This window comes from Taudactylus pleione, unplaced genomic scaffold, assembly GCF_031769625.1.
Source record: "Taudactylus pleione unplaced genomic scaffold, aTauple2 ptg000311l, whole genome shotgun sequence".
NCBI lineage: Eukaryota > Metazoa > Chordata > Amphibia > Anura > Myobatrachidae > Taudactylus > Taudactylus pleione.
The window spans coordinates 1,703,561-1,727,332 of NW_028284712.1; the positions used below are offsets into that span (position 1 = coordinate 1,703,561).

General features: G+C 48.6%; 1 protein-coding gene across 2 annotated transcripts in view; it reads right to left on the reverse strand.

Annotated features, from left to right (window-relative positions):
* LOC148511344 (tubulin polyglutamylase complex subunit 2-like) overlaps positions 1 to 23,772 on the reverse strand; it is a 42,044-nt gene that overhangs the window by 9,715 nt on the left and 8,557 nt on the right. For both annotated transcript variants that reach the window (XM_088442411.1, XM_088442413.1), the window contains exons 2-5: positions 21,973 to 22,063; positions 19,229 to 19,308; positions 15,869 to 15,956; positions 168 to 299 (exon numbers count right to left, since the gene is read on the reverse strand). In XM_088442411.1, the coding sequence (XP_088298537.1) occupies positions 168 to 299; positions 15,869 to 15,956; positions 19,229 to 19,308; positions 21,973 to 22,045 (373 nt within the window). In that variant the 5' untranslated portion in view covers positions 22,046 to 22,063. The remainder of the gene's footprint in view (positions 1 to 167; positions 300 to 15,868; positions 15,957 to 19,228; positions 19,309 to 21,972; positions 22,064 to 23,772) is intronic.

Consider the following 23,772-nt stretch of genomic DNA (forward strand, 5'->3'; position numbering starts at 1 on the left):
TAAATAACAGAAATACAGCACATACATTTCTGTGACTCCGGGCGCGACATTCCAAAATCTCAGAGAGACATGAAAAACACACAATTTATTTATAGCCAGAAAAATAAAGCATTATTATATTATTCCAAAAGGATAATTCAATTCCCTATTTTGGCAGAATATTGTACCTTCCTCATCCAGGGCGTAATCCAGGACAGCGAGCGTTGGAGCGTTCGGCAAGGCGTAAGTAGAGGAACCTCTCAGCTGAGTGAGATTGGAAACACTATTGATCACCATGGATCCCACCGGGACGGGATTATCTGTAAGAGGGGACGTGAGAAACCGTTCTGGAGAAACCGTGGGCAAATAAAGACACAAAGCGCAGAGCAGTAACACAGGCCTGGGCCGCAGTGTGAGGGCATTAATATTACACAGGTATGGGCGCTAGTATGCGGGATATACCCGGGGCTTGGCAGTGTCCCGTCATTTGAAGCATCATGCCTGATATATAGCAAAAAAGCATTTGAAATGACCCCTCTCATTATACCCGCTGCTCATGGCATTCCCCTCCTCCTTGCCTTGTTTAGCAGAGCTCCTATTAGTAACTGTAATAATAAACATGGTTTTGTCTGTTATACAGAAGTCTCTGAATATAAGATCTTGTACAACTGTACATGAAGCATAAATATTATAAGGGGAAATACCCGCTGTGCTTACATGGAAAACCTCATCACATTTTTACTACTAAGTATCATTAACTGAGAATAACATTAGCACTTAGGGCCGTTTTCAATTAGTTTTTTCGTCATCGGCAAAATCGGTCGATTTCCGACAAAAAAACCCAGACGAAAACGTCGAAAAAAAAAAACCAACAGGTGAAAAGTTTTCTCCATCCCAGACCAGGAAAAACAAAAAAGGAAAATCCCTATTTTTGAACACCCCCCAATGATTAATTACCCCCAATTTTTTTTCGGAAGTTGCGTACTTTGGTGAGAAACGACCAGACAGATTTTGAGTGAAAAAAAAAAAAATCTTTGAAGATGGGTTTAACGTATTGGTTCTGGTTTTTCGGTGGAGGGATGTATGAATGCGTCAAGTGTTTTAAACATCGCTCGTGGCTGCAGCAGACGTTTTTTAAAATTGCGCTTTTACGACACGAAAATACACTCCATTTTAACGGGTTCCGGACTATAGACAGACAGTAATTAGTTAGACAATGTCTAGATAGACACCAGATGTTAGACAGTTAATAGTTAGACAGAGAAAAAAGTTAGACACAGACAAAAGTCAGACACGCTAAAGTTAGACATGTAAAAAGTTCGACAGGTACAAAAGATCGACTGGGTGAAAAGTTCGACATGAAAAAGATCGATGTAAAAATGGTCGACACATTGTTTTTAGGATTAGGGTTAGGCACTTACTGGAGGGTTAGGGTTCGACACTTACCCAGATGGTTAGGGCTAGGCACCGGGAGGGAGGGTTAGGGTGAAGATTAGGGCTAAAAAACAACAAAAAAATATTGTCGACCATTTTTGTGTCGACCATTTTCATGACGAACTTTTGATCCTGTCGACCTTTTTACATGTCTAACTTTAATGTGTCTGCCTTTTGTTTGCGTCTAACTTTTTTCCCTGTCTAACTATCGACTGTCTAACATCTGGTGTCTAGACATTGTCTAACTAATTACTGTCCATCTCTTATACCACACCCCATTTTAACGTAACTTCAATTTACGCGGAACAGTAATTTCCTGGCACAAAATAGCTTTCTATAATTTTTTTTTACATATTTCCAAATATACGCAAATTACCGTCAACAGGTGCAATTAAGTACTCAAAATACTTTTATTACGGCCAATCGTGAACTTCTAAAATAATTTCCGATGTACGTCAGCCATTTTTTGGGGGTATATACGTAATTTCCAGAGTTTTTCGCCTATTTTCGCCATTTTTTTTTCCGCACCTCCCGTTCTCTTATCGCAGGTGTTTTTTGGCGAAAATCAGCCGATTTCGCTGATGGCAAAATAAAACGTCCATTTTCGCCGCTAATTGAATACAGCCCTTAGTGTAGTGTCAGGGTAACGTAAGTAGTATTGTATATGAGATCTCACAGACCAGACAACGGGAATATACAATCTTATCTTCCTATTATCACTATTGAAACTTGACCGTTATTTTACGATAGGGGGCAGTAGAAGGTTTGCCATAAAATAAAGGACAGAGTAGATTTTACTTTATTATGTAGCTAAATTTCCACATGCAGGGCCCGATTCAGGGTTACACGTATCTGCAAATCCAGACAGACCCAGCGATTATTTATTTATTACCAGTTATTTATATAACGCACACATATTCCGCAGCGCTTTTACAGAGCATATTTGGCCATTCACATCAGTCGATTACTTGCGTACTGCGCATCCATCTTTGTGTATGACTGCGTCGTCGGATGGATCTCGGTCGTTACTTGCTGTGCGGGAAAGCAGCGACTCTGGTTGGCAGCTGAACACGTGTACGGAAGAGAACCGTCACCTGGGTGTATTGTGGGCTTGTTGCCGAACTGAGTCACGTGTACGCGGTGCATATACCCCGTCTCCTGCCCTAGCGCAGGGTAGGTGTAAATGCAGAGGACAGTGACGGCTGCTGGGTCTTCAGGCTGAATACACAGAGGGTGTATACGGCTCAGGATGCTGACGAATGGCATTTGCATACTGTACGTAATGTGTCTGCGGTGCGTGACTTGTGAGTAAGAACTGCGACCTGTAGCGACACAAAGCTGTGATCTGCTGGGACACACGATGATGCCGTGTTACTGCGTCAGGCCAGGGTCTCAGAGCGGACGCCGAGGGGCTGATGCAGAGATGGAAGAAAAATGGACGTACTCCAAAAAACAAATGCAAAGCGCGGAACAATACCGTATTATCGCCCATATGCTGGGCTGAACACAGCATGAGATTTGTATACCTGTGTGCGGGTGTCTTATACGCCCGTTTTACTAATAGTCATCACCAGCAAGTACTAGTACTTGCCGTACACTGGGTACAACACATACGCCACATAACAGGCATGTAGACAATTACCTGCTGATATGTACAGGCCGCATTTGCGTGAGCACGCCTCTTCTCACCCCATTTCCACCTCGTTAGTCTTGGCGTGTCATGGACCATTGCTGTAGTCGCTTGGCATGTCACGGACCATTGCTGTAGTCGCTTGGCATGTCACGGACCATTGCTGTAGTCGCTTGGCGTGTCACGGACCATTGCTGTAGTCGCTTGGCGTGTCATGGACCATTGCTGTAGTCGCTTGGCGTGTCACAGACCATTGCTATAGTCGCTTGGCGTGTCACGGACCATTGCTGTAGTCGGTTGGCGTGTCACGGACCACTGCTGTAGTCGCTTGGCGTGTCATGGACCATTGCTGTAGTCGCTTGGCGTGTCACAGACCATTGCTATAGTCGCTTGGCGTGTCACGGACCATTGCTGTAGTCGCTTGGCGTGTCACGGACCACTGCTGTAGTCGCTTGGCGTGTCACGGACCATTGCTGTAGTCGCTTGGCGTGTCACGGACCACTGCTGTAGTCGCTTGGCGTGTCACGGACCATTGCTGTAGTCACTTGGCGTGTCATGGACCATTGCTGTAGTCGCTTGGCATGTCACGGACCATTGCTGTAGTCGCTTGGCATGTCACGGACCATTGCTGTAGTCGCTTGGCGTGTCACGGACCATTGCTGTAGTCACTTGGCGTGTCATGGACCATTGCTGTAGTCGCTTGGCGTGTCACAGACCATTGCTGTAGTCGCTTGGCGTGTCACGGACCATTGCTGTAGTCGGTTGGCGTGTCACGGACCACTGCTGTAGTCGCTTGGCGTGTCACGGACCATTGCTGTAGTCGCTTGGCGTGTCACGGACCATTGCTATAGTCGCATGGCGTGTCACGGACCATTGCTGTAGTCGCTTGGCGTGTCACGGACCACTGCTGTAGTCGCTTGGCGTGTCACGGACCATTGCTGTAGTCGCTTGGCGTGTCACGGACCATTGCTGTAGTCGCTTGGCGTGTCACGGACCATTGCTGTAGTCACTTGGCGTGTCACGGACCATTGCTGTAGTCACTTGGCGTGTCACGGACCATTGCTGTAGTCGGTTGGCGTGTCACGGTCCATTGCTGTAGTCGGTTGGCGTGTCATGGACCATTGCTGTAGTCGCTTGGCGTGTCACGGACCATTGCTGTAGTCGCTTGGCGTGTCACGGACCATTCCTGTAGTCGCTTGGCGTGTCACTGACCATTCCTGTAGTCGCTTGGCGTGTCATGGACCATTGCTGTTGTCGCTTGGCGTGTCACGGACCATTGCTGTAGTCGCTTGGCGTGTCACGGACCATTGCTGTAGTTGCTTGGCGTGTCACGGACCATTGCTGTAGTCGCTTGGCGTGTCACGGACCATTGCTGTAGTCACTTGGCGTGTCACGGACCATTGCTGTAGTCGCTTGGCGTGTCACGGACCATTCCTGTAGTCGCTTGGCGTGTCACGGACCATTGCTGTAGTCGCTTGGCGTGTCACGGACCATTGCTGTAGTCGCTTGGCGTGTCACGGACCATTGCTGTAGTCGCTTGGCGTGTCATGGACCATTGCTGTAGTCGGTTGGCGTGTCATGGACCATCGCTGTTTCTATGCGAGTGTCCGTTCCTCCCGCCACCTTCTGTCATGTTTAATCTGTCACTTTGTAGATGTGTTACACTAATTTCTATGTAACAAGGGTCACAAATTTAGTGTCCCTGGTATACTGTGAGCGGCTTTTATAGGTGGCTACAATGAGACTAAAACGCAATACTTGCACCATTTGGTGAAAAGACGCCGGGGTATGAGGAAATTGGGCCTGATTCAGACCCGGACGCTATTTGTGTCCGGTCGCTTGCTGAAAGGGGCCGGCTATTTAAATCATGTGCTTGCACTGCATCACGTAAAGCCGCCCACTAAGTAATAGCGAGCACCGCACTATGCGCTCGCACCTGTATAAAGACGCCCCTTTGCCACTCGCAACACACGTCATCTCCGGCAGTTGTAGGATTAATCGGGAACATGGAGAGCCATCGGAGCTGCTCGCAGCGCTTGTGGTAGCCTTTTCCCACCACAACATTGCGAACAGTTCAGGCTAAAATACAACCCAGTCACGTGTGTAATGATGCTACTTTGCTAATTATGCACGCCCATTAATCGTCGTTCTGACGGTCAGGCACGCCTGCGTACGCACAACCCCCCCCCCCCCGTTTACAAGCATCTTCCCCTGTTACCACCCACAAACGGCGCTGTCACTCAAAATAGCGGCCTGTCTGCGGGCTACGGGCGAGCACTTTCCCATCGCATTGACCGGTTCGTGCACTGCGGCTTATACACATGCGCAGTTTGCGAAAAATCGCTCATTGTGTGCGGCCGCTGCTTTGCGACCAGGTCTGAATCAGGCCCTGAGCTCATTTTCTGAGCCCTATATTGTTCCATTTGTTTGGATATAAATTCCCTCCTAACATTACACAATCCTTTGCAGATGAGCTACTGATGGTCACTGAATCCCAATTATATGGTAAATGTTTTTTAGATCATTATTGGAGAGAAATATAATGCATTAATGGTAGATAGATCATGTCCCTTTGCATTGAATATAGGGCCTGATTCAGAGCCGGACGCAATTAGCGCTCGCTCGTCCAGAAAATAGGGGTGGCTATTCAAATCAACCGTTCGCTCTTTGCGGTCTGTTCACGCCTCTAGGTCTGATCGAGCTATCAAAACTTGCGGTCGTTTTTTGAAAAACTACGCCCCCTGGCCGCTCGCATCCTACGTCATGTCCGCTATTTATTAGATTAATCGAGTACATCGACCAGCGTATGAACTGCTCGCTATTCTTGTGGTTGGTTTTCGCTACCACAATTTTGTGAGCAGTTCTGGCTATAAAATAACCCAGTGACGTGGTCAATGACGCTACTGTATTAATTATGCACACCCATAAACGCCCGTTTTGACCTTTAAGCACGCCTGCGTTCTGATCTCCACTCCCCGTTTTCAAGCACCTTCCCCTGTTACCACCCACATACGCTTCATTCTGTCACTCAAATTATCAGGCATTCGCTATTTTGCGAGTACATGAATTTCGACCGCACTGACTGGTTCGCGCATGCGTATAACGATCCGTACGCATGCGCAGTTGGGCAAACATCGCTCTGAGCGAACAAGCGGCCGCTTACGAGCGGCTCTGAATCAGGCCCATACTGTACAGTACGTCTTTTGCACTGACCAATGTAATGGTCTCTGGCTTGCGGTGTACTGTGCGGTTATGTTAATAAACAAACATGAAAGGCGATAACTTATATGGTTTATCCACAGTAATGATCACTGCAAGCTTCCAGCGCTATCAAATCAGAAACTGCTTAATCAATGTATAAGTGACAACAGGTGCACAGAGGGAGGGGTAATAAATCCCCCCCTAGGACACTGATGTTGTTCAATAAAACAAAACAAAAAAGACTTCTGTACATACTGCCGCCTTCTGTATGTAGTTACAATGCAGGAGGAGTGTTAATTGTAAAGAGCGTCTGGCTGTGAAGAGAGCACTTTTGCGTGTGCTGAAGGGGGGTTGGGGGAGGGAGTCACTGGAAAGCCCTTGAGACGCACCCCTTTTACATCACTGTGGGGGTGTATCCAGCACTCACGGAGAGTCTGAGCTGCCCTCAAGCTTTCCCTGCTGGGTGAACGGATGCCAGCATGAATTCACCCAGTGGTGCCTGTTTCACTGCAACGTTTCCCTCCCGCAGGACACTGTGGGCCTGATTCAGAACCCGCTCGCGAGCGCTGTGCGCTCGCAAGCGGGTCTGAATCAGGCCCACAGAGTCCTGCGGGAGGGAAACGTGACCACCGGATAGCGACGGGCAAACCGTCGTTCCGGGTCTCGCACCAAAGGGGGAGTGCTGTCGATGTTGAGTGACAGCACGCCCCCTTTGGTGGGCGAGCCGGGGGCGTGGCTGCCCAGACAGAGGCGTTCCCAAGGGAACGCCTACCGTCTGGGGCCGGCTCCACTGACATCACAAGTAATGTCAGTGGGAGTGCTTTCGGCTCTGTTAGAGCCAAAATCACTCTAGGGCTTGCTGCCACGAGACCCTACCAAAAGGGTCTCGTCGCAAGCCCGATGGTCAAGACCATCGCGACCATCTTCCTGGCCGCTCACTATAGCTGTGGTGGTCACCCAGTAACAGTAACACTGCATGGGATAGTAACAGTAACACTGCACGGGATAGTAACAGTAACACTGCACGGGATAGTAACAGTACACTGCACGGGATAGTAACAGCACACTGCACGGGATAGTAACAGTACACTGCACTGGATAGTAACAGTAACACTGCAGGGGATAGTAACAGCACACTGCAGGGGATAGTAACAGCACACTGCAGGGGATAGTAACAGTAACACTGCATGGGATAGTAACAGCATGGGATTTGTGCTTATTAACCATGTGATGGGAGAAAGCCACACTGCACAGGATAGTAACAATACACTGCACGGGATAGTAACAGCACACTGCACGGGATAGTAACAGCACACTGCACGGGATAGTAACAGCACACTGCATGGGATAGAAACAGCACACTGCACTGGATAGTAACAGTACACTGCACGGGATAGTAACAGCATACTGTGCGGGATAGTAACAGTACACTGCACGGAATAGTAACAGTACACTGCAAGGGATAGTAACAGCACACTGCAGGGGATAGTAACAGTACACTGCACGGAATTGTAACAGTACACTGCACGGGATAGTAACAGCACACTGCACGGGATAGTAACAGCACACTGCAGGGGATAGTAATAGCACACTGCATGGGATAGTAACAGTAACACTGCATGGGATAGTAACAGCACGGGATTTGTGCTTAGTAACCATGTGATGGGAGAAAGCCACACTGCACGGGATAGTAACAATACACTGCACGGGATAGTAACAGCATACTGCGCGGGATAGTAACAGTACACTGCACGGACTAGTAACTGCACACTGCAGGGGACAGTAACAGTTACACTGCACGGGATAGTAACTACACTGCACAGGATAGTAACAGCACACTGCACAGGATAGCAACAGTAACACTGCACTGGATGGTAACAGTAACACTGCACTGGATAGTAACAGAAACACTGCACGGGATAGTAACAGTACACTGCACGGGATAGTAATGGTACACTGCACTGGATAGTAACAGTAACACTGCACGGGATAGTAACAGCACACTGCATGGGATAGTAATAGTACACTGCACGGTATAGTAACAGCACACTGCACGGGATAGTAACAGCACACTGCACGGGATATTAACAGCACACTGCATGGGACAGTAACAGTAACACTGCATGGGATAGTAACAGCATGGGATTTGTGCTTAGTAACCATGTGATGGGAGAAAGCCACACTGCACGGGATAGTAACAATACACTGCAAGGGAAAGTAACAGCACACTGCACGGGATAGTAACAATACACTGCAAGGGAAAGTAACAGTACACTGCACGGGCTAGTAAATGCACACTGCACGGGACAGTAACAGTTACACTGCATGGGATAGTAACTACACTGCACAGGATAGTAACAGCACACTGCACAGGATAGTAACAGTAACACTGCACGGGATAGTAACAGCACACTACACGGGATAGTAACAGCACACTGCACGGGATAGTAACAGCACACTGCACGGGATAGTAACAGCACACTGCACGGGATAGTAACAGTAACACTGCACGGGATAGTAACAGCACACTGCACGGGATAGTAACAGCACACTGCACGACATAGTAACAGTACACTGCACGAGATAGTAACAGTTACACTACATGGGATAGTAACAGTTACACTGCGCGGGATAGTAGAAGCACACTGAGCGGGATAGTAACAGCACACTGCACTGGATAGTAACAGTAACACTGCACGGGATAGTAACAGCACACTGCACTGGATATTAACAGTAACACTGCACGGAATAGTAACAGTACACTGCAGTGCGAGATTGTAACAGTACACTGCACTGGATAGTAACAGTAACACTCACGGGATAGTAACAGCACACTGCACGGGATAGTAACAGTTACACTGCACGGAATAATAACAGTACACTGCAGTGCGGGATAGTAACAGTACACTGCACGGGATAGTAACAGCACACTGCATGGGATAGTAACAGCACACTGCACGGGAAAGTAACAGCACATTGCACGGGATAGTAACTGCACACTGCACGGGATAGTAACAGCACACTGCACGGGATAGTAACAGTAACACTGCACGGAATAGTAACAGTACACTCCAGTGCGGGATAGTAACAGCACACTGCACTGGATAGTAACAGTAACACTGCACGGCATAGTAACAGCACACTGCACGGGATATAACAGCAACACTGTACGGGATATAACAGCAACACTGTACGGGATAGTAACAGTACACTGCACGGGATAGTAACAGTACACTGCACGGGATAGTAACAGTACACTGCAGTGCGGGATAGTAACAGTACACTGCAGTGCGGGATAGTAACAGTACACTGCACTGGATAGTAACAGCACACTGTACGGGATAGTAACAGCACACTGCACGGGATAGTAACAGCACACTGCACGGGATAGTAACAGTAACACTGCACGGGATAGTAACAGGACACTGCACGGGATAGTAACAGGACACTGCACGGGATAGTAACAGGACACTGCACGGGATAGTAACAGGACACTGCACGGGATAGTAACAGGACACTGCACGGGATAGTAACAGCACACTGCAGGGGATAGTAACAGTAACACTGCATGGGATAGTAACAGCACAGGATTTGGGCTTAGTAACCATGTGATGGGAGAAAGCCACACTGCACGGGATAGTAACTACACTGCACAGGAGTAACAGTAACACTGCACTGGATGGTAACAGTAACACTGTACTGGATAGTAACAGTAACACTGCACGGGATAGTAACAGCACACTGCACGGGATAGTAACAGCACACTGCACGGGATAGTAACAGCACACTGCACGGGATAGTAACAGTACACTGCACGGGACAGTAACAGCACACTGCATGGGATAGTAAGAGCACACTGCACAGGACAGTAACAGTAACACTGCATGGGATAGTAACAGCACGGGATTTGTGCTTAGTAACCATGTGATGAGAGAAAGCCACACTGCACAGGATAGTAACAATACACTGCAAGGGATAGTAACAGCACACTGCACGGGATAGTAACAGCACACTGCACGGGACAGTAACAGCACACTGCATGGGATAGTAAGAGCACACTGCACAGGACAGTAACAGTAACACTGCATGGGATAGTAACAGCACGGGATTTGTGCTTAGTAACCATGTGATGGGAGAAAGCCACACTGCACAGGATAGTAACAATACACTGCAAGGGATAGTAACAGCACACTGCACGGGATAGTAACAGCATACTGCGCGGGATAGAAACAGTAACACTGCACGGGATAGTAACAGTACACTGCACGGGATAGTAACAGCACACTGCACGGGATAGTAACAGTACACTGCATGGGATAGTAACAGTACACTGCACGGGATAGTAACAGTACACTGCACGGTATAGTAACAGCATACTGCGCGGGATAGTAACAGTACACTGCGCGGAATAGTAACAGCACACTGCGCGGAATAGTAACAGCACACTGCACGGGATAGTAACAGCACACTGCACGGGATAATAACAGTAACACTGCACGGAATAGTAACAGTACACTGCAGTGCAGGATAGTAACAGCACACTGCACTGGATAGTAACAGTAACACTGCATGGGATAGTAACAGCACACTGCACGGGATAGTAACAATACACTGCACGGGATAGTAACAGTAACACTGCATGGGATAGTAACAGCACACTGCGCGGGATAGTAACAGTACACTGCACGGAATAGTAACAGCACACTGCACGGGATAGTAACAGTAACACTGCATGGGATAGTAACAGCACGGGATTTGTGCTTAGTAACCATGTGATGGGAGAAAGCCACACTGCACGGGATAGTAACAGCATACTGCGCGGGATAGTAACAGTACACTGCACGGAATAGTAACAGTACACTGCACAGGATAGTAACAGCACACTGCAGGGGATAGTAACAGCACACTGCAGGGGATAGTAACAGTAACACTGCAGGGGATAGTAACAGTACACTGCACGGGATAGTAACAGCATACTGCGCGGGATAGTAACAGCACACTGCACGGGATAGTAACAGTACACTGCACGGAATAGTAACAGTACACTGCACGGGATAGTAACAGCACACTGCAGGGGATAGTAACAGCACACTGCATGGGATAGTAACAGTAACACTGCAGGGGATAGTAACAGTAACACTGCATGGGATAGTAACAGCACACTGCGCGGGATAGTAACAGTACACTGCACGGAATAGTAACAGCACACTGCACGGGATAGTAACAGTAACACTGCATGGGATAGTAACAGCACACTGCACGGGATAGTAACAGCACACTGCACGGGATAGTAACAGCACACTGCACGGGATAGTAACAGTACACTGCATGGGATAGTAACAGTACACTGCACGGGATAGTAACAGTACACTGCACGGGATAGTAACAGCATACTGCGCGGGATAGAAACAGTAACACTGCACGGGATAGTAACAGTACACTGCACGGGATAGTAACAGCACACTGCACGGGATAGTAACAGTACACTGCACGGGATAGTAACAATACACTGCACGGGATAGTAACAGCACACTGCACGGGACAGTAACAGCACACTGCATGGGATAGTAAGAGCACACTGCACAGGACAGTAACAGTAACACTGCATGGGATAGTAACAGCACGGGATTTGTGCTTAGTAACCATGTGATGAGAGAAAGCCACACTGCACAGGATAGTAACAATACACTGCAAGGGATAGTAACAGCACACTGCACGGGATAGTAACAGCACACTGCACGGGACAGTAACAGCACACTGCATGGGATAGTAAGAGCACACTGCACAGGACAGTAACAGTAACACTGCATGGGATAGTAACAGCACGGGATTTGTGCTTAGTAACCATGTGATGGGAGAAAGCCACACTGCACAGGATAGTAACAATACACTGCAAGGGATAGTGACAGCACACTGCACGGGATAGTAACAGCATACTGCGCGGGATAGAAACAGTAACACTGCACGGGATAGTAACAGTACACTGCACGGGATAGTAACAGCACACTGCACGGGATAGTAACAGTACACTGCATGGGATAGTAACAGTACACTGCACGGGATAGTAACAGTACACTGCACGGTATAGTAACAGCATACTGCGCGGGATAGTAACAGTACACTGCGCGGAATAGTAACAGCACACTGCGCGGAATAGTAACAGCACACTGCACGGGATAGTAACAGCACACTGCACGGGATAGTAACAGTAACACTGCACGGAATAGTAACAGTACACTGCAGTGCAGGATAGTAACAGCACACTGCACTGGATAGTAACAGTAACACTGCATGGGATAGTAACAGCACACTGCACGGGATAGTAACAATACACTGCACGGGATAGTAACAGTAACACTGCATGGGATAGTAACAGCACACTGCGCGGGATAGTAACAGTACACTGCACGGAATAGTAACAGCACACTGCACGGGATAGTAACAGTAACACTGCATGGGATAGTAACAGCACGGGATTTGTGCTTAGTAACCATGTGATGGGAGAAAGCCACACTGCACGGGATAGTAACAGCATACTGCGCGGGATAGTAACAGTACACTGCACGGAATAGTAACAGTACACTGCACAGGATAGTAACAGCACACTGCAGGGGATAGTAACAGCACACTGCAGGGGATAGTAACAGTAACACTGCAGGGGATAGTAACAGTACACTGCACGGGATAGTAACAGCATACTGCGCGGGATAGTAACAGCACACTGCACGGGATAGTAACAGTACACTGCACGGAATAGTAACAGTACACTGCACGGGATAGTAACAGCACACTGCAGGGGATAGTAACAGCACACTGCATGGGATAGTAACAGTAACACTGCAGGGGATAGTAACAGTAACACTGCATGGGATAGTAACAGCACACTGCGCGGGATAGTAACAGTACACTGCACGGAATAGTAACAGCACACTGCACGGGATAGTAACAGTAACACTGCATGGGATAGTAACAGCACACTGCACGGGATAGTAACAGCACACTGCACGGGATAGTAACAGCACACTGCACGGGATAGTAACAGTACACTGCATGGGATAGTAACAGTACACTGCACGGGATAGTAACAGTACACTGCACGGGATAGTAACAGCATACTGCGCGGGATAGAAACAGTAACACTGCACGGGATAGTAACAGTACACTGCACGGGATAGTAACAGCACACTGCACGGGATAGTAACAGTACACTGCACGGGATAGTAACAATACACTGCACGGGATAGTAACAGCACACTGCACGGGATAGTAACAGCACACTGCACGGGATAGTAACAGCACACTGCACGGGATAGTAACAGTACACTGCATGGGATAGTAACAGTACACTGCACGGGATAGTAACAGTACACTGCACGGGATAGTAACAGCATACTGCGCGGGATAGAAACAGTAACACTGCACGGGATAGTAACAGTACACTGTAGTGCGGGATAGTAACAGCACACTGCACTGGATAGTAACAGTAACACTGCACGGGATAGTAACAGCACACTGCAGGGGATAGTAACAGTACACTGCACGGGATAGTAACAGCATACTGCGCGGGATAGTAACAGTACACTGAACGGAATAGTAACAGTACACTGCAGGGGATAGTAACAGCATACTGCAGGGGATAGTAACAGCACACTGCAGGGGATAGTAACAGTAACACTGCAGGGGATAGTAACAGTAACACTGCATGGGATAGTAACAGCACACTGCGCGGGATAGTAACAGTACACTGCGCGGAATAGTAACAGCACACTGCACGGGATAGTAACAGCACACTGCACGGGATAGTAACAGTACACTGCACGGGATAGTAACAGCATACTGCACGGGATAGTAACAGTACACTGCACGGGCTAGTAACTGCACACTGCACGGGACAGTAACAGTTACACGGCACGGGATAGTAACAGCACACTGCACAGGATAGTAACAGTAACACTGCACTGTATGGTAACAGTAACACTGCACTGGATAGTAACTGTAACACTGCACGGGATAGTAACAGCACACTGCACGGGATAGTAACAGTAACACTGCACGGGATAGTAACAGCACACTGCACGGGATAGTAACAGTACACTGCACGGGATAGTAACAGCACACTGCACAGGATATTAACAGCACACTGCAGGGGATAGTAACAGCACACTGCACGGGACAGTAACAGTAACACTGCATGGGATAGTAACAGCACGGGATTTGTGCTTAGTAACCATGTGATGGGAGAAAGCCACACTGCACGGGATAGTAACAATACACTGCAAGGGATAGTAACAGCACACTGCATGGGATAGTAACAGCACACTGCACGGGATAACAGTACACTGCACTGGCTAGTAAATGCACACTGCACGGGACAGTAACAGTTACACTGCACGGGATAGTAACTACACTGCACGTGATAGTAACAGTACACTGCACTGGCTAGTAACTGCACACTGCACGGGACAGTAACAGTTACACTGCACGGGATAGTAACTACACTGCACAGGATAGTAACAGCACACTGCACAGGATAGTAACAGTAACACTGCACGGGATAGTAACAGCACACTACACGGGATAGTAACAGCACACTGCACGGGATAGTAACAGCACACTGCACGGGATAGTAACAGCACACTGCACGGGATAGTAACAGTAACACTGCACGGGATAGTAACAGCACACTGCACAGGATAGTAACAGTACACTGCGCGGGATAGTAACAGTTACACTACGCGGGATAGTAAGAGTTACACTGCGTGGGATAGTAGAAGCACACTGAGCGGGATAGTAACAGCACACTGCACTGGATAGTAACAGTAACACTGCACGGGATAGTAACAGCACACTGCACTGGATAGTAACAGTAAAACTGCACGGAATAGTAACAGTACACTGCAGTGCGGGATAGTAACAGCAGACTGCACTGGATAGTAACAGTAACACTGCACGGGATAGTAACAGCACACTGCACGGGATATAACAGTAACACTGCACTGGATAGTAACAGTACACTGCACGGAATAATAACAGTACATTACAGTGCGGGATAGTAACAGTACACTGCACGGGATAGTAACAGCACACTGCACGGGATAGTAACAGTACACTGCACGGGATAGTAACAGCACACTGCACGGGATAGTAACAGCACACTGCACGGGATAGTAACAGCACACTGCACGGGATAGTAACAGTACACTGCACGGGATAGTAACAGTAACACTGCATGGGATAGTAACAGCACACTGCACGGGATAGTAACAGTACACTGCATGGGATAGTAACAGCACACTGCACGGGATAGTAACAGCACACTGCACGGGATAGTAACAGCACACTGCACGGGATAGTAACAGCACACTGCACGGGATAGTAACAGTACACTGCACGGGATAGTAACAGTAACACTGCATGGGATAGTAACAGCACACTGCACGGGATAGTAACAGTAACACTGCATGGGATAGTAACAGCACACTGCACGGGATAGTAACAGTACACTGCATGGGATAGTAACAGTACACTGCACGGGATAGTAACAGCACACTCCAGAACTATCTGCTGGTGGGGGCTAGGAGGTAATATACCGTAAAGTGACAGAATAAAGAGCAATAAACTCACCGTCCAGTTTCACAGACCAGGAGAGCTGGAAGCCGTCCGTCATTAGATAGAAGTTCTTCAAGTCATCTGGTAACAGACAGGAGTGCTTCTGTACAGGCAGGGAACATTCATTACCAAACACGCACACTGACCGAATGGGATAATGCAGAAGATAGCGGTTACAGCAGCCAAACACTTCCTATGCACAACTGACCCCATAACTCCACCGAGGGGGGCGGCCTCTCACAGATGATGATACCAGGGAACAATAACGTGTACTTATCTGCACATTACATGCAATACAATGTGACATATCTTCTGTATCTCATGATTCGTCATTGGGACGGTAACCTACGGCACTCCATACGGCCAGCCAAGGCTAGAGACACTCTACAGTATCTACCAACAATAGGATGGGGACCGATCCATAGATATCTCCCCCCACTATATAAAGGCCATGTACGGGGCTGATGTAAACGATCTTAGGAGGGGGCTCTGAATAAACACTCAGGGTCAGTATAAACGTATCACAGAGCAGCACATACACCACTCTCTGCTGTTATGTTTGGTAACTTTGCCTTTCACGATGCTGTTAATAAAGAATAATTCCTTTTTTCGCTCACAAATATTGTAAACATTATTTGATACATTTACACTTAGGACCTGATTCAGAGCTGCTCGCAAACGGCCCGATGGTATGCGAACGCGCATGCGCACGCTTCGTTCTGCACATGCGTGAACTACTCTGTGCGATCGCAAACCACTCGCTCGCCCAGCAAAGACAGTCCAGTGTAATGAGTGACAGGAGAGGCCGTTTGTGGGTGGTAACAGGGGCAGGACACTAATAACGGGGGTGTGGAGGTGCGAACGCGTGCCTGAGTGTTCCAATGCCGTTTGTAGAGGCGTGCATAATTAACAGGCAGCGTCATACTACACGTCACATGCCTGTTTTTTACACTGAAGTCCTCGCAGTGCTTGCGGTAGGGTAAGGCAACCACAAGCGCTGCGATCGCTTCCGATGGTCCTTGATGTACCAATGTTTTAAAACACTTCCTGGAGATGACGTGCGCTAGTGGGTGTCTCACCATAGGCTAATGGGTGTCTGCATACACAGAGCGATCGCTCGCACAGCCAAAGTGGGCGTGCTAATGCCTTTTCGAGCGAGCGCCGCCGTGGCGTCACTTTGCCGAATTTGCATACACTGGATGAGAGCGGCTCTGTATGAGCTTCTTAATGCAGTAGAATACAGTGCTATGGAAGGAATAGAAGAGAATGGTTTCAGGGCCCAGGATTATACTGTACTGTGAGCCATTTGCGCCCCCCTGTGGCATACACTGACATTACACACTATCCTCATGTGACACCACCTATGCTTTCAGGACTGACGGTCACATTAAGTCACTCTAGCAACATAAAACAGATCATTATAGATTCTATTGCAGCACCATCATTGGGTGACACAGGGTGGTGGGGCCAGTTTCTCGGGTAGATAAGAAAGAGGCGCGTTAGTGACAACAAGAGATGCTTTTTGCCTTCATGAGAACAATCCCCAATTCTTAGTTTATAATTTAAAGGAATCTTAATCTTCCGATTCAGACCCGGACGCTATTTGCGGACGGTCGTTCCAAAAAAGGGGCCGGCTATTTAAATAGAGCGCTCGCTCTTTGCGCTTTGTTGACGCCTCTATGTCTGAGCGAGCAAACGAAAAATGCGATCGCTATTTTGTAAAGACGCCCCTTTGTCGTTCGCAACACACGTCATCTCTGGTATTTATTAGATTAATCGGGAACATCGAAAGGCATCTGAACTGCTCGCAGTGCTTGTGGTAGCTTTTTCTTACCGCTATCACTGCGAGCAGTTCAGGCTAAAAGACAACCAAGTGACGTGGTCGATGACGCTCCTTTACTAATTATGCACTCCCATTAAACACCCTTTGTACCGTTAGGCACGCCTGCGTTCGGATCGCCACTCCCCCGTTTTCAAGCACCTTCCCCCGTTACCACCCACAAACGGTACATTCTGTCAATCAAATTAGCAGCCCCTCGCTGTTTTGCGAGCGCATGATTTCCGACCGCAATGACTGGTTTGTGCATGCGCATTACGACCCATACGCATGCGCAGTAGTGCGAACATCGCTCAGAGCGAACGAGCGGCCGCTTACAAGCGGCTCTGAATCAGGCCCTGTTTTCAGATACAATTCCATCCTTTGTCCATTATAAACCTTCATTTGGGTTCCTTGGAATCTCAGGGCCTGATTCAGACCCGTTCACACGCAGCAGGGCCGGCTCTAGGGGTGTTCGACCAGTGCGAACACCCATAGAGGGCGTACCCCTTCCCAACATCCCGATTTCAGCGGTACTGTCCCGCTGTTCCACCCGTGGGCAGGAGTGGCCCCCAGTGGGTGGTCTAATCGGGGGGTTGGGAACCCCCACCGCCGCAGTCGTGCAGGACCCCGGAGTCTGAATGGATGCTGTGCACATTCAGTGATGGGAGAGGGCTGGGGGAAGCCCAGCTAGTGAGGCGCCCCCCAGCCTGACGTTATTATGCCTCCAAATAACGTCACATAGGGGGCGTGTCATATGGTAATTAGGCCACCCCTCCATTTTCGGCTCTTAAGAGGGCGCCCTCTTTAGAGCCGGCACAGGGTGCTCTAACCCCTGGAGCCGGCACTGGCACGCAGCCGTCAGCAGCCAGAGTATGCAAATCCCGCGATCGTTAGCAAGACATTAGTACGCCTGCTATGTATTGCCGTGCGATCGCAGTATGAAATTAGACGCCCACCAGCCTGACACAAGACGCCCACTTTCCCTTAGTAACATACGTCATCTCCAGGAAGTGTATTAAACAATCGGTAACATTGGAGCCATACGCAGCACTTGTGGATGACCATACCCTACTGCAAGCACTGCGAGTGCTGCTGTGTGTAATTCAGCCATGTGACGTGTACGCTGACGCTGCGTCTCAATTATGCACGCCCCTGAAACGGCGTTCATACGTACAGACACGCCTGCATTCGCACCACCACACCCCCGTTACCATCGACCAACCGGTCACCACTCACAAACGGCACGTCCTGTCACTCATGCTTGCGGAGCGTCTGTGTACAGGCTGTGATCGGTTCGCGCGAGCGTGAGCTGCGTCTTGAACACATGTGCAGACTGCAAACATCGGCAGGCTACGTGCGAACGCAGCCTAGCGAACGGGTCTGAATCAGGCCCTCAGTACCTACGCACAGCCCACTGCCTCCATAGAACATCTTTGTCAATCGCTGGTCGTTATCCTTCCCACACGCGGGGGGCAGGGCCACCCCTCCCGCACGCAGGGAAAGGTTATCCCTCATACATAGGAATTGATGTCGCACAAATATGATGTCACACCTACCTGCTCCCAGGAGACAATCATGTGGCGCTCGGCAGGAGGGATCTCCTCAAACTTCACTTCGGTCACACCTGGAGACGACTCTGAGACACAGGGACACAGTTACACATTGTATACAACGATAAACGTCTAGCTGGCATCACCGCTGATCCATAGGCCACTAGTTCTATTAATAAAGTTTCACTATTTTTTGCCAAAGGCAACTGATAACATTAATAGGGGTATTCAATATGGAGCGAAAACGCCGTTTTTGCGAGGTTTTCGCTCGGATGACGTCATTTTCGCCGGTTTTACTTTTACACCGTATTCAATTTGAACACTTTTCGCCGGTGCGAAAAGTAAATTGTATTCGACCCTGCGGAAAAGTATCACCAAGGAATGGGTGGCGACAATAATTGCAGAATTGGGGTGCAACATTTCGGAAACCACCCTGCAACCTTCAGACAGTCCCCTTAAGGTAAACTGTGTCAAAAAATAAAAAAAAAAAATACCTCAGAGGACCTCCAAAAAAGCACTTTCATTCTGGGGGCGGAAAAAAAAATTTGGGGGTACAAAGTTAAAAACTAGCGAACTACAATCTAGGGGGGTCCCCGAGTATGCCCCAGGTGTTTTTTTCATTGCAGGTGTTTGCGGCAGGTGGATTTTTTACGTTTTTAAAACTTCAATTTAGCAACTTTTAAATATGCTCACCCACATTTTCAAGTACCCCAAATTTGCTGGGACGACTTATATTCTGCATAAAAACTTCTAAATACTATTCTTCACCATCATCCCAAATCCCCAAAATAGCAGCTATCGAACCCGTTTAAAGACCCCAAAAACCTTCAGCAGGGCTAATCGGGGGTATCCAGAGTGATCCCATACGTCAGAGCATCTTTTTGGGGGTGTTAGGGTCATTTCCCCAAAAATCAGCGAAGTTTTCACTGATTTCACATTCGCCGGGTGCTGTTTTCGCCGATTTCATATTGAATACTAATAATCGGAGGCGCGCACGATACTTTTTCGCCGGCAAGAGCTCCGATGTGCAGTGAAAACTTCGACGGCGAGGTTAACGTTTCATATTGAATACCCCTCTTAAGCTCTTATATCTGTTCATTAGAATTGCTGGTGGGTACACACTTTAGCGATATATCTGCAGATGATGGTCGTTCATACTCACTGAAGGACCATCATCTGCATGCTGAGCCGGCCTGGGGGCGGGTAGGGGGCGTGGCCTAATCGCACCACTCGTGGCCACGCCTTCCTCGAGAAAAAAAAGAAAAAAAACATTTGCGGCGCTGCGAGCTGTGGCGCACAGCCAATGTGTCAGAGTGATCGCTCCCCCACCTTTGGCGTAGGAGACTCTCCGGCTGCTGCTTTAGCAGCCTTGGACAGTCTCCCAGTGCAGCCCAGCACGCAGCAGCGTGTGCTGGGCTGTTGTGAACCTATGCTGCCCATCCACCAGCAGACCATAGAAATGACTGCACGATTAGGACATTGCAATCGTGCTGTCGTTTCTATGTCTGTTATGAGCCTGCACCGAACGATCAGTCGTTCAGTACAGGCTCATCAATCATCTGGCAACATGCTGAACCTGACGTTATCGTCAGGTTGACCACCATGTGTACCCGATGATAGATGTCGGAGACGACCAGCGGGCGTGCGCATCGCTGGTCGTTTCCGACTTTAAAGTGCCCTATTTGCGGACGATATTCAAGCGATTGCACGATAACGACGTCGTTATCGTGCAATCGCCTTTCAATATCGTCTAGTGGATAGGCAGCTTAAGAAATATCGGCCAGTGTGTACCCAGCCAGTCTGTTTGCAGAGGGCGTTTGTTCCGGCAGATCGCTGGCCTTCTGAAACTGGTCTAGGCTTGATGGACCTACCACGGATCAGCCTGCTGATAGGTGACTGACTAGCTCTGAACGTCTACTACCCTACTGGTGGAAACACTGCAGTTTTCAGGTAAAACGTCATCAAGGACAGACATCTGATCTCGTATCAAAGTGAAAGATATCTGAGGTCCGAGAAACGCAGCCTCCAAAATTCCCCCTTGTAATTTCAGTTATGGCCTCAAAAGCCAAGTTACCCAGGCTCTGGCAGTACGGCAGGTTCACCAACCTCTTCCTCAGGCCCACTGGCTGTCTGCCTCCTCCTGCTGGGACTGGATCAGCAAGAGCAAGGAAATTCCCGCCATTGTTCTCTAACCCCCTTGCCTGGCTTCATGGCGCGAGACGACATTACATACATATTTAAAGTGTCAAAGACGACAGATAATGGTGCATACACACGGTCAGATTTTCTGTGAGACCTCAACAATAACGATTTTAAAAATCGTTCATATCTGAAAGAAAATCTGACATGTGAGCCTGCAACGATGAACGGTGCGCGTTCCCGATGATCAGATAACGATATCTGACATCTGATGTGTTTGCAGTCAGATTTGGACGATTCCATTCATTTTAAAACAGAATAAAATCGTTCAATCGTTCATCTGACCGTATGCACCAATAAGTTAGATTTATTCATTTCAATGTACGCACATTACTACTGCTCTGTGAGCACCTTCCTGCTGTCTTCATATCTGTTCTTCAGATCCATTTGCTGGTAAGGATCCTGCAGGAGGAGCAGCTATTCCTTATTTCAATTATTATAATTGTGTTAACTTTTTTGAACTCTAAAATGCGCATCACTGTATATACTCGCAGATGGCAGAAAGCGACACTATGCCACCGATATAAACCCGGAGCACGCCAATTTCTCACCTAAGATCTTGCTGATGCCCAGAGTGATTTTCTCTATGTGAGAAGCCATCGTGCTGTCAGTCTTGTCGCCCATCTAGACATGATGCTGGGCCTAATCAGAGATAAAGGATTAATATCCATGGGATAGTCCACAGATTACACATGTAAACACCTTTCATCATCTGCCCACAGCAGAGGGCCAAACCCATATTCAGCTCACTGGGAACATGGGGCCTGATTCAGACCAGGTTGCAAGGGTTGAGCGCTCGCAACCGGGTCGATGGTGGCCCAGAGCGCATGCGCACGACGGAGCCGGCTCCATCGTGCGCATGCGTGAGACCCGGATAGCGATGGGCAAGCTGTCGCTCCGGGTCTCGTACCAAAGGGTGCGTGCTGTCGATGTTTGAGCTGAAATCTCTCTGGGGCTTGCGGCAACGAGACCCTACCACAAGGATCTCGTTGCAAGCCCGATGGTCAAGACCATTGCGACCATCTTCCTGGCCGCTCGCTATAGCTGTGGGTGGTCATTCCTAAAAAAAAAAAAAAAAGCCCGGCCGTGATTCAGAGCGGGCGCTCTCTGTCAGAGCGTCCGGCTCTGAATCAGGGCCATGGTGCGTTGCTCAAGTTAATTCAGCAAAGTTCAGGGACACAAGTAAGTGCAGCTATATGCCGCACTTACGGTATCGCCGGACTTGCAGGTTTTTGTGTGCAGTCCCATAGCGTAATGTACAAAAAAATGCAAGTCCGGGGCGAGATCGTGCCACGAGGGGGACTAGCTGCGGTGATGTTTTCACACCGTTATGACAGAAACTTGCCCCCCATGCATCTAACTGAATTGACCCCATAAAGTGAGATACAATACAGTTCTAAGACTATCTTTATAAACAAAAATTTAGGCAAGTGGGGCTCAGACTCAGGACCTCATTCAGAGCCGCTCGCAAAATGCGAGCGCTCGCTCTGAATGAGGGCGGCCGCTTCTACGTTCAGAGCCGGCCTCCTGGCCGCTCGCTAGGCTGTGGGTGACCACCCACACCTTTAGCGTGCGGCCAGGCTGATGGTCGCGATGGTCAAGACCATCGCGACCATCGGGGCTTGCGACGAGACACTTGTGGTAGGGTCTCGTCTACAGCAAGCCCCAGTGAGCTTTCGGCTCTATTAGAGCCGGAAGCTCACCACTGACATCACGAGTGATGTCAGTGGGGCCGTCCCCAAACGGCAGGCTTTCCGTCGGGAACGCATAGGCGCTTGCGAGCGGGTCTGAATGAGACCCTCAGTTCATTATCTGGAACAAGTCTTTTTTTTCTCTTTCCTTTTTCTTTAACAATCGTCAACATTGGCCCTGAGCCTACAAATATTATGTTCTGAACTTAAACTGCCCGCTGACCAGCGCTACAGCACCTTACACAGCAAAGACAATAATAGTAATGTACAGTAGCACATAAGATGTGCGGGTTCGGTTTTATACGGTTCTTATCGCCAAATTAGCGCAAGTTTGGAATAGTTTGGAATTTATCTTATTGGCTATCCAAAACACGCGAGAGCCGCTTAGCCAATATGACGCCGTTTATGAGAACCGTACATATCCGACTAAAACTGAACCGCACATTGATCATAGCTTGGAGAGAGATAGGGGAGATGTACTAAGCCTTGGAAACAATCAGCTCCTGTCAATTTATAGGCTGTGCTTGAAAAATGACAGTTAGGAGCTGATTGGTTGGTACTTTATCTCTCTCCAAGCTCTGATAAATCTCCCCCCTAGTTCTGAGGAGGCCCAACATTTGGCTCCCGACTATTGGGGAACTGTCCCAGCACGTCCTGCTA